Source organism: Gymnoscopelus microlampas (assembly GCF_963454915.1).
Source record: "Gymnoscopelus microlampas genome assembly, chromosome: 2".
Taxonomy (NCBI): Eukaryota; Metazoa; Chordata; class Actinopteri; order Myctophiformes; family Myctophidae; genus Gymnoscopelus; species Gymnoscopelus microlampas.
This window is the reverse complement of record NC_139939.1, coordinates 23,213,606-23,229,733: the sequence shown is the minus strand read 5'-3', so window position 1 is coordinate 23,229,733 and position 16,128 is coordinate 23,213,606. Positions and strand designations below refer to the sequence as shown.

The window sequence follows — 16,128 nt, the reverse complement described above, 5'->3', positions numbered from 1 at the left end:
GTGGGAGGTCTCTGCTCACCATTGGTGCTGATTACAATCACGTGTGGTATGAATATCTGGAGATTCACAGAGTCACAAAGCTTCACATGTTCACTAAGTGTCACATGGCACTGCTGGATGGAACGTATACAAAGACACACAATGTTATGTAAAGCCTGATTTATACTTGTAGCAGGCTATGGTAGCAGGCCGGTATCTCGCCTGGCCCGGAAATAGCAGATCTACAAGCTCACAACACATTACAACGTGTTGTGCTTGTACATCTGCAGTTTTCGGTGCAAGACACAATGCGCAACCAAGTATAACTCAGGTTTAAGAGAATTAGAGTTGTAATGGATGTTCAGATGAATAAAAACAACTTTACCTTTGAGAAAATGATTGAAGGACCTGATGTGGAGGACTCACCAATACAACAGGTTTCTCACCTATTAAGCCCTATTGTATTCGTTGCCATATGATGGTGTTGCACAAGCATCGCAAGAATAGCACATCTACTTACATGCAGTACAAGCTCACAATGCATGAACATTTTGGAAAGATTGTGTCTATAATATGCCCAAAATATGGACGCCAGGCCAAAAGTGGTTAATCTCAATGATCTTGTGGAGGTAATACAGCAGCTTGAGTCTTTTGAACCTATTCCCATTTAGTACATCAGGTGTGTCTTTCACTGCCAATCAAGTGAGGTATTGGATATTGTTAATGGTTCACGTATACAGTCTGTTGTTGTCTGTGCTATTATCACACCCGTGACCCTACTGAAGCAACCTAGATCTATCTGTGACTAGCAACTATAGACCAATCTCCAGCTGCCCTACCTCAGCAAAATACTTGAAAATGTTTTCTACAAACAATTGCACAGCTACCTAACACTCCACAATCTTTAAGGTGTGTATCAATCTGGTTTTAGAGCTAACCACAGTACTGAAACATTTATGAAAGCATTTTCTGTGTGGATGTGAGGAGTGGGGGGTTGCTACTTTACTTATATCTGTTTGTACAGTACACTAGTTTGTTGTATTTAATTGTACTGTTTTTGTCTCCGCCAGGCCAAAGGCGTGGCCGAATGTATTCTCCCCTGTCCGTCTGTCCGGCTAATCTCCGGCTCCGACACTGATCGTTGTGAAACTGAACACACACTCCATGGAGGCCAGAGTAGAACCTTGGCCTGTTATAGTGCCACCAGGAGGCCGATTTTTGCGAAACAATTATGTTTTATATTACCTACAGATTTTATCCAAACATCTGCTACTACTCGTACAGATTTTCAATCCCGCAAATCAACATATTGCGCAATAAATTCATACAATGCTGGCCCACCATAACCTACCTGGCCTGGTGTAGACCTGAGACCTGAGAAGCACATTTTTCTAGTTCAGCCTAAACTTGTGTCTTTAGTATGACTAATGATCGTGATAAGTCAACACTCTTTGTATCACCACAGCAGCAAAAACAACACAGATTGAAAAACAACATTCATCCTACCCTCAGCTGCCTTTCACAGTGAATTATAGGTATTGAAAATCCGCGACATGTTGGGAATAAATAGACAGCAAATGTTTTTCAGTATTACATGTTATCAATACATTTTTGCATCAATCACAGTTAATGTCACAAACTGACTAAACATCAACAAACTTGACAATAGATCATTCCTTACGTGTCCTTTTAGCATCATTGTATAATTGTACCACTGTACTATTTGCAAACTGTTAATAAAGTATTCAATCAATCAATCCATTAAGTTTTCTTTTTCTTTTATTATTATTTATTAGTATAAATGGATATGAGCTAGATATGAGGTAGACTGCTATTTTCAAGTAGGAATAAAAATGACAGCTAATTTATGCCATTTAGCTAATGGTTTAACAAAGCGTAGCATGTTGGTCAGGGTTACTGCAGTGTCAAGTGTGTGGGAGTGTTTACGTCTAGTCTGAGCTAGGGTCATAGTGGGCGGGGATTACTGACTCCTTAATGTTTACTAACAACATGACAGTGACAGTAAAAGCTAATCCTGACCAATTTTGGTAGTTTGCACATACTGTACTCACAGGGCAGAGTACAGTACTAATCCTATTACAGACACTAGGTTGCAGCAGCATTATCCACTGGGAGAAAAATGCTCTCACTGTTATGTCAGAGTAAACAAAGTCATTGGACAACACCAACCAATGACACTGACGGTCTATGAGCGACAAGGCCTGTGGTTAGCCAGAATCAGTAGTTTTAGTTTTAGTTCAAATTTAATTAAACCGAACACCATTAGATAAGGTTGTACTGATGCCATCTTTCCTAGTGTATACTTGTGCATAATTATTTTGATGTGATTGCATCAATGACAAAATTAGGCACAACTGTATGAGCAACGATACAGTATGACACTATGGACAATATGCACTTCATTTTGGAATATTTATCATACTGTATCTTAATCTATAAATCCCGATCCCAACTATATTGTACCTCATTTTAATCTGAGGTGTCCAAAAACACATGCTGGTTAAGTCTGCCTTAAAATACACCTGACCCTTGAGTTAAGCTGTAGATGGTGTGGATGAGTCAGTAGGAGATTAGCTGAAGAGGTATAAAACCAGAAGACAGGGGAACAGAGGGACATCAGACTCAGAACCAGCAGAAGGAAAAGTGAGACCTCTATTTGGAATTACATCACTTCTCTCAGACCGAGAGATATACCAGCCATAAGAATCCTTTGCAAGCACAAAGAAAGGTAAGATAAACCAGTCATCTCTCTCAAGCTTGGATCACCGGGTTGTATGATTAAAAGGAAGGCTTGTCTTTTACCATTGCATGCTACTCACAGAGAGGCTTCATGTTGAATTACAAGAGAGTATTGTAAGCGGACATTATGTCTATCTATTTATACACATTATTATACGAAGAAATACAACTTAGGGTTAGGGTTAATCATCTCTCTAAGAAATACTGTATTATTATTATTATTATCATTATATTAAGACAAGCCAATTGGCTTTTCACTGCAAATCCGTACATGATAATGCTGTGATATATCTAGCTAGTCGGCTTTGCTGGTCTGCATAAAAAGGCAAGTTGAAAACATCCACTTGATATAAAAATACACAACAAACAATAATGGTGGAGTGGAGCTCCTTTGAACCAATATTCATATGGAGTAGTAAGTAAAAGTATTAGTCAAGTTAAGCACCTTTCTATGGTCATCAATGGGGGGGGGGGGGGGGGGGGCATAGATGGTTATAGCTTGATTACTGTAACCAAATTGTGTGGTCATCAGTTGATAGCTTAGTGACCAGCTGACCAGCTGGGACATGGCCAAGTCTAATTTTGAAGCCAATGTGTAGCTTACCTTCTTCTCTTTCTTTGTCAGTACCTGAACAAAATGGCAGATGTTGCAGCTCCCGCCGACAAGAAGGCACCCCCCAAGTTCAAGGCGAGGACCACTCGTACCTTCAAGAGCAAGGCCCCCAAGCCTGGTCAGAAGGGGTAAGTGGAACCTAAGCTGACTTGGCAAACATTTGCAGGCACGCAATTCTGTTACATCCTTTTACCCAATTTCTGTCACTTCATTGCCTATTTCTTAGCTCATGTATTCAGAGTGTACAGTTTAACTGTAAAATGAGATCAATTTTGGCCATGTTGGATACAGCAGATCAAAAACCAAGCACCGCTCAATGATGCATTACTGTATGTAACTGGATACCGTATAGCATTGTATATGTCAGAGATGTCATGATATTATTGGCTAAAATTGGTTGGGATTTTTATATAAAAATACAAAGAAAATACATTTCTAAAAATGACAGCGGATGTGACCTAAAAGGCTGAAAACACATTTTTCATTTCAGCTTGACTTTAACAGGCGCCCAAGTGGAATTTATTTCATACTGTACTAAGACTGTGATACCCTTTTGCTAGCAATTCATGAGGTCTCCTTTGTCTTATCAATCAGATTCGGGGATGATATCCCCGGCATGGAGGGTCTTGGCACAGACATCACAGTGGTCTGCCCATGGGAAGCCTTCGGTGACATGGAGCTCAGCGACCTGGCGAAATATGGAATTGTCTGAACTCCCTTCCTTCACCTTTTTGCCTTTCCTTCCTTTTCTACTGACTTCTACCTCATAGCAGCTCCCTGCCCTCTACTTGATACCTTTTTGTCACCCAATCACCTCCTTCAATGAGGTTCTCAACAATGTGGACATCTCTTGTTTTGTTATGTTATGCCAAATCACACAGATTATTGCCACTTTGTCTGCTTACTACCAATGGCTTGGGCAACTAATTGGAACACAGATACTCATGCAAATATCACACGTACAGTATACAGTATTATCCCTTGTATAAATAAGAGGGTTTGATGTCCTCACCCTGGGAGCCCCACTCCTCACCCTCATCCCGTCAAGCCACCCTCTCAGAGTTTTATTTATAAGAGTAAATAAATTATATTTTTTATGTTATTGCAAATGTTTATGCCTGTGACACTATTCAATAGAACCTGGAGTGATTGAAAAGTAAAATGCCAATAAATGTAAATTTATAGAAATTGCAGCTTGAATTGTTTTGTTTTCATATCTTCTCATATAAGGTTATGGATGGTTATCATTATTGGCACAAGTGGCCCCAGTATCTGGGATGAGTTTTATGGTATTTCAGACAAACAGTTAGTGGAACTGAGAACCAAAACAGTTCAGGTGGGGAATGGAATCACAAGAAACAGAGCTATGGCCAGGTTTAACCTCTTTGAACCTGGCATCCCTATTTAGGGCATGTCATTCAAAATTTGTAAAAGAAGGTCAAAGCATTTTCAACAATTTCACAATTTTCTAAAATAGCAAAATAGCAGATCTTATAAGCTCCCAACACATCGCATCACAAGCTTGCAGAGCTGCTATTTAAAGAATATAGACCGAATCATCATGACATCACCACAACCAAAAATGTATTTCTGTGTAGACAACGCCTGCAGCGTCGCTTTGTAGCAGTATTATTCATTACGGGGCCAGAGCTCTGCTCTGGACACGTATTGTTATTCACATTATTCTGTCACTTCTTCTTCTTCTTCTGCCACTTTTCGCAGTTCTGGCTGAACCGCGCTGTCGGTTTTTACGAAACTCGGCCATATGGTAGATGGTCATGAAAAACGATCAAAAAATAATTCTCACAATCTTTCGTCCAAAGGTGGCGCTATAGCACTCAATTGAAAATGCCAACTTTGACCAGGTACAATTCATGCCCTGTTTGACCTACAGCCATGAAACTTGGATACACATATGCGTCTCCTCATGCTTAACAACTTTCACACTCTGACTTTTGACCTCTGACCTTTAGATCTCCCACCATTTTGAATTATATGAAAAACAGTCATTGGCTCCTAACTTCTGCATTTTTTCACTTATGGAAAATCCGTTGGAAATTTTTGTATAAAGTGGTCCAAAGTTCAAGTACGAAACGTTTCGTGCAGATTGCTCAAAAATCCCAGGAGGAGATAGATTTTAACTATTACAGTTTTATGAAAATTATTCATCTGTGCCTAAAACATACATGCAGACTCACATTTCTTTGAAACTTTGCAGAAATGTACAGGGTCATTCCAAATATCACTGAAACCAATCTTACTCCAATTGGCCAAAAGGGGGCGCTATAGCAATTTTTTTAAAAGGCAGACTTTAAACAGGCATAAGTCATGCCTCGTTTGGCCGAAAGTCGTGAAACTTGCTTACACATGTGCCTTGACTCATGAGGAACACACGTATCGATTTGACCATTAAGCTCCGCCCTTAGATTTTCCGCAATTTTGAGCAGTTTGAAAAATACTTGTTTTTGCCAGTTCTGGCTTAACCGTGCATACGCTTTTTACGAAACTCGGCCATATGGTAGATGCTCATGAAAAACTACCAAGAAATAATTCTCACACTCATTCGTCAAAGGGTGGCGCTATAGCACTCAATTGAAAGTGCCAACTTTGAACAGGTACAACTCATGCCCTGTTTGACCTACAACCATGAAACTTCGATACACACATGCGTCTCTTCATGCCCGACAACTTTCGTGGTCTGACTTTTGACCTCTGACCTTTAGATCGCCCACCATTTTGAATTATATGAAAAACAGTCATTGGCTCCTAACTTCTGCATTTTTTCACTTATGGAAAATCCGTTGGAAATTTTTGTAGGCAGTGGTCCAAAGTTCATGTGTAAAATGTTTCGTGCAGATTGCTCAAAAATCCCAGGAGGAGATAGATTTTAACTATTACAGTTTTATGAAAATTATTCATCTGCCCCTAACACATACATGCAAGACTCACATTTCTTTGAAACGTTGCAGTAATGTAGAGAGTCATTCCAAATATCACTGAAACCAATCTCACTCCAATTGGCCAAAGGGGGGCGCTATAGCAATTTTTTGAAAATGCAAACTTTAAACAGGCAAAAGTCATGCCTCGTTTGGCCGAAAGTCGTGAAACTTGCTTACACTTGTGCCTTGACTCATGAGGAACACATCTATCACTTTGACCAGTAAGCTCCGCCCTTAGATTGTCCGCAATTTTGAGCAGTTTGAAAAACACTTAAACCCAGGATTTTTCAGCTATTTGCGTGAAACTGTATCATCTGTGTGATCTCCTTTTTCACTTTACTTGTCTGTTGGGCCAATGGCGTCTCCCTTAAATGAATGCCTCACAATCTCAAGGTCGCCAGTTCAAGCCTCACTTGATGCAGACTTCATTTAAGTTGAATTGCAAACAACATGACTGTATCAATGAATACATGTGCAAATGGTAAAGATAACCTGAAATGCTTATTTGAGAGTACGTTTTTTCAACGTATGACATACTTCATTCTGAAAATAGCTGATCTACAATCTCACAACTTTTCGTGGTTTGTGAGCTTGTAGATCGGCTACTTTCACTAGTTTTGGTTCTGAGGAGATGTACAATTTCTTCATTGGTAAATGGTTTGTGAACGAGTGATCTTAGTGTTAGTGAAACAGGGGCTTGGTTCATGAAAGAAGGCAAGAGTTTATGATCTTCAACAGACAATATCAGCCTGGACAAAGCTATAGCACTATAGGTAGTGTTGCAGCCTATTAGTCTGAAGGTTGAGAGTTCAAATCCTGTTAATGGCAGTAGGTTGAGATTTCCAATCAAGCCATTATGTTTCCATCTCTCTCTCTCATCAATCTATTGTTTCCATGTCACTCTCTCTCTATTCAATCTATTCCGTTTCCATGTCTCTCTCTCTCTCTATTCACTGGCCCCGTATTATCGCTGCTTGCAGCTATATTTAACCTTATTTTTGGAAGAACAGGACGCTTATGATTATTTATTGACTATTAGAAATATATTATTTTTTTTATAAATATCCACAGGTTGACAAGCTAGACATAGCTAATGTTCTTGTCACTTTGTTTTATATTGTGAAAACGTCCAAAGACATTTGGAAATATATGTTTGTTCCTCACAAACACTCAAAGATTGTGATCTGGTCTATAGAGCTTAAGTGGTTAATCCTGAGCCCATAGTTCACAAACATGCATTTAGACCAGAAGCCTGGTTCTCAATAAACAGTGTCATTGAGTGTCAACTTCTCCATCATGTTGATATAAAATGAGTACAGAGTTCTTATTATCTTTTTCATATTACTGTATGTCTGTATAGGGAGACTTAAAGAAATATAGGCAACAAATTGGCTAAGGAACATTCAGTTATGTCAGAAGCCACTGAGAAAGTATCAATGACATACGGTGACAGAGTTGAACATTGTTACAGAAAGTTGGATGTTTAAGAACTCCGATAGGCTTTTGTCAAGCCAGTTTGGTAGATATACTAGGCCGATGCCCGGGAACGCAATGACAGTGTCAGACTCACTCCCCATTTCCTGCTCAGACTGAAAACTCACTTCATGTCCTAATATATTTTATTATTTCCTACTTGTTGACTCTGAACAAAGATGATAGATATGTTGTTTAGATGGAACGCTACAGTAGATACATTATTTACTTGACAGATGTTTTTTTATTCTATCATTAGACCACTGTGATGTCTGACCCTCCAACACAGGGATGTCATCCTTGAATAGATTAAGAGGCCTCATGAGTATAGAAGCAAGCAACAATGAGATGCATAAACCAGAGTTTTTGCTGAGTAAAGTGGTACTGTTAGTCCAACTTCCCCGTTCTGGCTAGGCTTCGGGGGCCTTGCTCTTGAAAGTGTGAGCTGTCCTCTGCTTGAACTTGGGGGGGTGCCTTTTTGTTGGCGCTAGGTGCAACTGCTGTGTCTGCCATTTTGTTGTTACTAACAAAGAGAAGAAAATGTTGTTGGTAAGCTATTCCAGAGTGTACTGCCACCCTGAAGCCACACTGTTTTTAATACTGTTTTATCTCATTGCCATACCTGCTTTCTTGTTCTATCATCCCAAAAGATATCAACGTCCACGATTAAGTTCAAGTAAAGAAAATAGTTGCGTATTAGACCTTTAAGTTACATTAACGACTAGTGTCTAATATGAAATACATTCATTTTACAAGATAGCACAGGAAGGCTTGGGCTGATTTCTAAACTGTGTTGTATGATGACTAAATTCAACATAAACTAGAAAATGTGCTCCTCGGAGCACAGGTCTCCGCCAGTGGACCAGTGCCTTCTTTTGCTTTCGGTGTTCTTTAGAGACTGTACTTTTTCTTCCAGAGATTGTAGCAATCTTTGCTGTGTCATGTTGTCAGCGTTTGTGGTTCGTCTTCGTTTTTTGTCATTTAGGGATTCAAGTGTTCTTTTCTGTTTCTTAGCTTGGGTCTTCTGCTGTCGACGTTGAGCTTTGCTTCTTCACCAAGCTTCAGACGATGATTTGCGTACTGGGAGTTAGTTGCATTGTGTGATCTCAGTTTGTACTGGAAAGTACTGTTTTTGATTGATCCTGTCTAAGCTATTTATATTACATATTGTGATGTCACGTGAAACTTGACCAATGTTAGGTGTTCTCAGACGGACACACACGCACGGTCGGGTAATTTGTACTGGAAAGTACTGTTCCTGATTGATCCTGTCTTACCTATTTATATAACATATTGTGCTGTCACATGCAGCTTGACCAATGTTGGGTGTTCTCAGACGGGCACATAGAGACGGACGGAGAGGAAAAGATACTCTCCATTAATCCTGTCAATATTACATATTGTCACGTGTCACTTGACCAATGTTAACTTGGCTGATGGATAGGCGTGTCTTACCTCACTTCCAAAGACATAAATAGTCTTCGGAAGTGACACACCTATTTATAGGTCTCTATTTCATCATGCGTCTCGCTAGCCAATCAAAGCACACCCTTTCAACATATTGTCACGTGTCACGTGAAGCTTGACCAATGTTAGCTTGGTGGACACACGGAAGGACGAGAACGAAAACAATAGTCTCCTGGCGGAGACAATAAAAGTGAAACATCATTGTTTATGTGAAAACCCTCCACAGAAGTACCACAGTGTACAGTAGAATACTATTCCATCCCTGCTGTGATATTGTATGGTGAGATTGCTGAAGCAGGATAAACTATGGTTTCATCTCACCTGACTTGCAGTAATAGAAATGGGTGTGGTTAACCCTTTCCTGTGTGCCCTGGTGTGGGAAAAGCGTCATTTGTGTGTGTCTGTGTGTGTGTGCGTGTGCGTGCGCGTGTGCATGTTCATGTGCATGTTGGACCTGGCTTGCCATTTGTAGTCGGTGTGGAGGTTGAGCGTTTCTGAGAGCTAATTCCCGGGGAGGGGATAAGTCAGTGTTAATGCACCATTTGAATACCTCTTACAAAACATTGAACACATGGCAATAATAATAATGAAACATGCAATATATATTATATAATCCAAACTAAAATACACACACTTAAAAAATAAAACCCAATAAACCGATACAGACACAGCCAGAGATTTTGTGATACTGTATCCTTATGAAAGAATACGGACACGGTACATAAACAGATCACAAGTGACATCAAGTGACATCACTGATGATGTCACCCAGTGCATAAATACAGTAGTGGTTGGATTCCTCCACATATCTTGGCACTTTTGCTTTTAGCTTCATGTTTTGGTGGTGAAAACAGGACTTTGACTATAATAGTAATCCTCTGTGCAGAATTCACGTCCAACCTTGGATTTGTAGGATGTATTGCAAGGGGGAAGACGGTGATCTACGCAGCTGGGCTACTTCAATGGTGGCAAACAGCAGAAATGACTTTAAAACACAAGTTCAACAGTTTGTGGGGGAGAGAATGCAGAACACCACTGTAGTAATGATTGGGGCTGTCCTCGCAGCATTCCTAATTGGGGTTGTGGTGCTTTTCCTGTACAGAAGATACAAGCCGGCCAGTGTGCAACAGAATGGTGAACCTGAGCCCAAATATCGCTTCAGAAAGAGGGATAAAGTGCTCTTTCATGCGAAGAAGCTAATGCGAAAGGTTCAGAACTCAACCTCTCCAGTCTCCAAACAGCTACGTAAAAAAACCAAAGGTCTCAGCATAGTGAGCAATATCCTTAAAATTCGTAAGGACCTTCCCACCTTGCAGCCCAAGGAGCACCCATCCTCCTTGTTGGAAGCTGATCTCACAGAATTTGATGTGCAGAGTTCCAACCTGCCCTCTGAGGTCCTCTATGTGCTAAAAAATGTCAGGGTCCTCGGCTACTTTGAGAAGCCTCTGTTCCTAGAGTTGTGTCGTCACACGGACGTTATAGAGCTACAGGAGGGAGAGGTGCTGTTCAAGCCTGGACAAGACGACGACAGCATCTACGTTGTTCAGCATGGACGACTTGAAGTTTGCATCCATGAGAATGATGGCACACAGCCAGTGGTGAAGGACGTTCTCCCTGGGGACAGTGTCCACAGCCTTCTCAGCATTCTGGATATCATAACTAAATATCCAACTAGATATAAGACTGCGTCAGCACGGGCTGCATCTTGCTCCACTATTTTGCGTTTGCCTGTATCAGCCTTCCAGTCTGTGTTTGAGAGGTGCCCCGAGACGCTTGTACGCGTCATTCAGATCATCCTGGTGCGCCTCCAGAGAGTCACCTTCCTGACGTTACATAACTACTTAGGCCTAACAACTGAGCTCTTCAATCCGGAGCGTCAGGCGGTGCCTTTGACAAATGTTAATAATGTGATTGGAGAGGCTAGTTCAGGCAAGATAAACCGGCGTCCTCACACCCAGGCAGACTCACCTGTTAGTACCACAGAGACCTCCGTGGAGACAGATGCCGATAAGGACAGCCCTTTAAACTCCTATAGGAAGAGACAGTCCATCTCCACACCCGTTGACAACATGGGTGATGACCTGAACATGGACTACGAAAGATCCATAGTCACCATAGACAAACCCCCCTCCTGTCCTGTCACTCATAAATCCATTCTTAAGAACATTCAACACACACCCTCAGTGGATAATGGAGGGCGCTCTGATGCCATCCACCCTACTAAGGTCAGCGCTATCTTCGAGGCGGCTAAGAAAGACCTGCAGGGCATCTTCGAGTTGCAGGACCCCAGTCTCCTGGAAGGCAGAGTGACTCTTGACCAGGTCAAAGCGGGATCTGTGGTGGCTCATCAAGGAGATCAGGATGTGAGCATTTACTTTGTGATCTCTGGCCTGCTGCATGTGTACCAGCGGATGATCGACCGTGAGGAGGAGACGTGTCTGTTCGTAACCCACCCTGGGGAACTGGTGGGTCAACTAGCCGTTTTGACTGGAGAGCCGCTCACCTTTACTATCCGAGCACTTAAAGACTGCAGCTTCCTCTCCATCTCCAAGACTCACTTCTATGAGATCATGCGTGTGGAACCCACTGTTGTGTTAAATGTAGCGCATACCTTCGTGAAGAGAATATCTTCCTTTGTCAGACAAATAGATTTTACTCTGGACTGGGTGGCTGTGGAAGCTGGTAGGGCTGTTTACAGGCAAGGGGAAAAGTCAGAAAGTACATTCATAGTGTTGAGTGGCCGTCTGCGCTCTGTTATTATGAAGGAAGACGGTAAAAAGGAGCTGACAGGGGAGTATGGTCGTGGTGACCTCATTGGAGTGGTGGAGGCCTTGACCCATCAGAACAGGGCAACAACAGTGCATGCTGTACGTGACTCTGAGCTGGCCAAGCTGACAGAAGGGGCACTCAGCTCAATCAAAAGGAAGTTTCCTCAGGTTGTCACAAGGTTGATCCATTTACTAGGACAGAAGATCCTTCAGCAGGTCAACTGCCCTCTGTCAGCTTGTAGCCTGGCTCTTCACACCCCAGGAGCCAGTAAGTGGGATGTGTGGAACCAGGCCTCCAACCTTTCCACTGTTACAGTGCTGCCTGTATCTGATGAAGTGCCTCTCATAGCCTTCACCTTGGAGCTGCAGCATGCACTCATCACCATTGGTCCCACTCTTTTACTGACCAGTGATTCCATCAAACAGTGTCTTGGTGCAGCTGCTTTTGACAGTGTACATGAGTACCGTCTGACCAGCTGGCTTGGCCAACAGGAGGACATCCATCGTATTGTCCTTTACCAGACAGACAACACTTTGACTCCTTGGACGCAGCGTTGCATCCGCCAGGCGGACTGCATCATCATTGTGGGACTGGGGGAGCAGGACCCTGCAGTGGGGGAGCTGGAGCGGGTGTTGGAGGGCAGTGCAGTCCGTGCCCAGAAGCAGCTGGTGTTGTTACACAAGGAGGATGCAGCCCCAAAAGGAACTGTAAACTGGCTCAATATGCGCAGCTGGATCTCCAGACACCTGCACCTCTCTTGTCCACACAGGGTCTTTACCCAAAAGAAAGAAGAGAAACTGAGAGAGATGTACCAACGTGTATTTCAGAGACCAGTCGACCGTCACTCTGACTTTTCCCGCCTGGCCAGGGTCCTCACCGGCAATGCTATTGCCCTCGTCCTTGGAGGAGGAGGAGCTAGGGGCTGTTCTCAGGTGGGCATACTGCAAGCGCTCTGTGAGGCAGATATCCCTGTTGACCTTATTGGCGGCACTTCTATTGGTTCCTTGATGGGGGCGCTATATGCTGAGGACCGTAAACACAGCCGCGTGAGGATGAGAGCCAGAGAATGGTCTACGGATATGACATCAAACTTTAAGAGGCTTCTGGACTTGACCTGGCCAGTTACCTCCTTGTTTACCAGTGCCCGCTTCAACTCCGCAATCAGGAACCTATTCAATGACAAACAGATAGAGGACCTCTGGATCCCGTATTTCAACATTACCACTGACATCACTGCATCTGCCATGAGAGTACACACAGATGGTTCTCTATGGCGGTATGTGCGTGCCAGCATGTCTCTGTCTTGGTATCTACCTCCACTCTGTGATCCTAAAGATGGACATCTGCTGATGGATGGAGGGTACGTCAACAACTTACCAGCTGATGTGGCACGCTCGATGGGAGCTAAGGTGGTTATAGCTATTGATGTGGGCAGCCAGGATGAAACCAACCTGACCAATTATGGTGACTCACTCTCAGGCTGGTGGCTCCTATGGAATTGGCTCAACCCCCTAGCCGAGAAAGTAAAGGTGCCGACCAGTTCAGAGATACAGACGCGGCTGGCATATGTGTCCTGTGTCAAGCAGTTGGCGTCTGTAAAGACCAGTGACTACTGCGAATACATCAGACCTCCCATCGACAGATACTCTGCTCTGGAGTTTGGCAAATTCGATGAGATTGATCAAGTGGGCCTCCAGTATGGTAAGACTGTGTTTGATCAGTGGCGTCTCAGCGGTGTAGTGGACAAAATGTTGAAGGACAGCCACCAGGAGGAATTCCACAACACGCAAAGCAGCAGTGCTTCGTTTACTGACCTAGCAGAGATTGTGTCCCGCATTGAGCCTGCCAAACCTGCCGTGGTGGATGAGGAGTCAGACTGCCAAAGTGACTTCTATGAGGAGGAGGCATTGGAGAGCCCAGTGTCTGACAATGAAATGGAGCAGTACGTAGAGCACTCTGAAGGGGAAGACACAGCTGACACGGATGAAGAGTTGGAGCTGGAACAAGAGCACGAGGTGGAGCAAGAGCACTACTGTATTCCTCCTCTCAGTAACAGCAATGGGAGCAGCCCCATCACCTCCTCTGATGCCCCTCATACTGAATTTAAGTCGCCCTCTCCCTCACCTCCGACCCAGGAAGATGCCTCGCCTGTAATCAGAACTAATTCCACTGAAGACTGCTGAATTGGACTGTCCCAGCTCAGCATGCCTTTCCAAGTTCTTCCCATTACTCTTTATATCTTCCAGTCAGTCTCCCATGTGCCATTGTGCCCACCCTTTTACAGTGTCTAATTGATGTAAGTAAAGTACCTTGCAGCAAAATACCAGCTAGCCCTGTAATGCATTTCTGGTCAATACCATTTCAGCTGTCCGTCAACTAATTTCTCACATTTAAGATGGTAGATATAACATTTCTTTGTATGATTTGCTGCCAGTTTGGTGGGGAAGACAGGAGTGGAGGAACATGAAGGGCTATAGGGTTAACATACAATCCATTTATTACGGTGTGGCACCGACAGGGTTAGCCATATATAACAGCGTTTATCTGTACTGTATGTCCCCTGTAAATAATTGCTCAAATATGTGTGGTATGTCCCCCAAATGTGAAGATGACTGGCATGATATTGATACCATCGGAGTACTGCAAATGTGCCATGTGTCACTGTTTGTTTTTTTTAACCAATCTTCATCAAATTAGGTACACACAATCTCAGGAGTCATGTGACAATGTGTGTCCGAACCGACACAGAGAGAGAGTGACAGGGTGAGACACAAAGTTTGACGTTACTGCATCAGATAGTTACTAGCATTGATATAATTTCTGCCATCCAATGACACATGCATTTATTCCGCCTCTATGGCTCTTTGCGCTCTGTTATTCAAATAATGCAGCCATCATACGTAGACAGCTTTACAACAATATAACACCTAATTTACACATATCAGCACACTCGTCACTCCTCAGACAGCCCTGTTTTGGCCACCAGGCCATGGCAGAGATTTGCACTCCACTGTAATTTTACATGAAATATACTTCAGGTGTATCCAAAAGAACATTATGATTCCATATTGATTTAGGCTATGTGAGCAGAGTACCTTCAGACATAGGTATACATAAGGTAGGTTACAGCAGAAGGTTTTAGACTACTGTACATTGTGAAAAATGGGGTGCAAAGTAGATATGCAATATCTTGTACACAGTGTTTTGTTAATGGCTGTTTATGTGGAGGAAAGAGACAACTCCATAAACAAACTCACAGTTGCCTCAGCATCTGGCAGAGATTGATTCAAAAGAGAGAGGGAAAAGCAGCAGCATGTCTGCAGTAATGGCTCTAGGCACAGTTTTGTCATGCACCATGTGTCAGAGATGCATGAAGCACTCATTGCACTTCAAAGCCCTGGTTTTCTTCTGGGGTGTCAAAATACATATGTTTTCTAGCTTTAATGTATCAGATCTGCTTTGTGAACTTGGAATTTAACCTTATTTTGTAAATTTCTTGCTGCGTCATATTTCAGAGCTGGCCAATTATTCTGCAGGGGCCACATTCACAACGTATCTTTTTTCTAATCTATCAACAAAATTCAAATCAAGTTCCACTCAAGCATGTGATCGCAATATGTTTCTAAACGGAAAAAACGAATTCTGTACCTGCCCAACACCACGGCATCAAGGGGTTTGAATCTACCGCAGTGCATCCGATTTGGCTGAGCCATATGCCTATATGAACACAATTGGCAGGGTGACACAATTGCTATTGAAAAAAAAATGTTGAATTGGGAAGGACAGTGCGCCCTCCACATTAAACTCCTCACTGTCAGGTGAAAATCAGCCACTGGGAATATGACATAGCCCTGGGTAGGTAACCCAGCCTGGTGGAGATCTGCGCTCTGAGGAGCACACTTTTCTAGGTTAGAAAGTGGCCGGTGAGCCGGCCGGTGTCGTAGAGATGGGTGCGTGCAGCAGTGTTAGAATCAATCGACGCTAGACTAAACAAGTTGGATATCGTTGATGCTGTCGGGTGGAAACCATGTCCAAAACCGTTACTTTTAAGTAAGATCCTCTGTTCCAGTGGATCCAATGTAATAATGGTTTAGTCACAAGCTCCTGTGAATTATTTTCGTTGGTTAA

General features: G+C 42.8%; 1 protein-coding gene across 1 annotated transcript; it reads left to right on the top strand.

The window, feature by feature from the left end:
• Positions 1–10,145: 10,145 nt before the first annotated feature.
• Positions 10,146–14,183, top strand: LOC311054455 (patatin-like phospholipase domain-containing protein 7; the record flags this gene model as incomplete). The annotated part of the gene is made up of 1 exon (XM_084070435.1): positions 10,146–14,183. The coding sequence occupies one exon, from the start codon at positions 10,146–10,148 to the stop codon at positions 14,181–14,183; it is 4,038 nt and encodes a 1,345-aa protein (XP_083926561.1).
• Between the last annotated feature and the right edge of the window lie 1,945 nt (positions 14,184–16,128).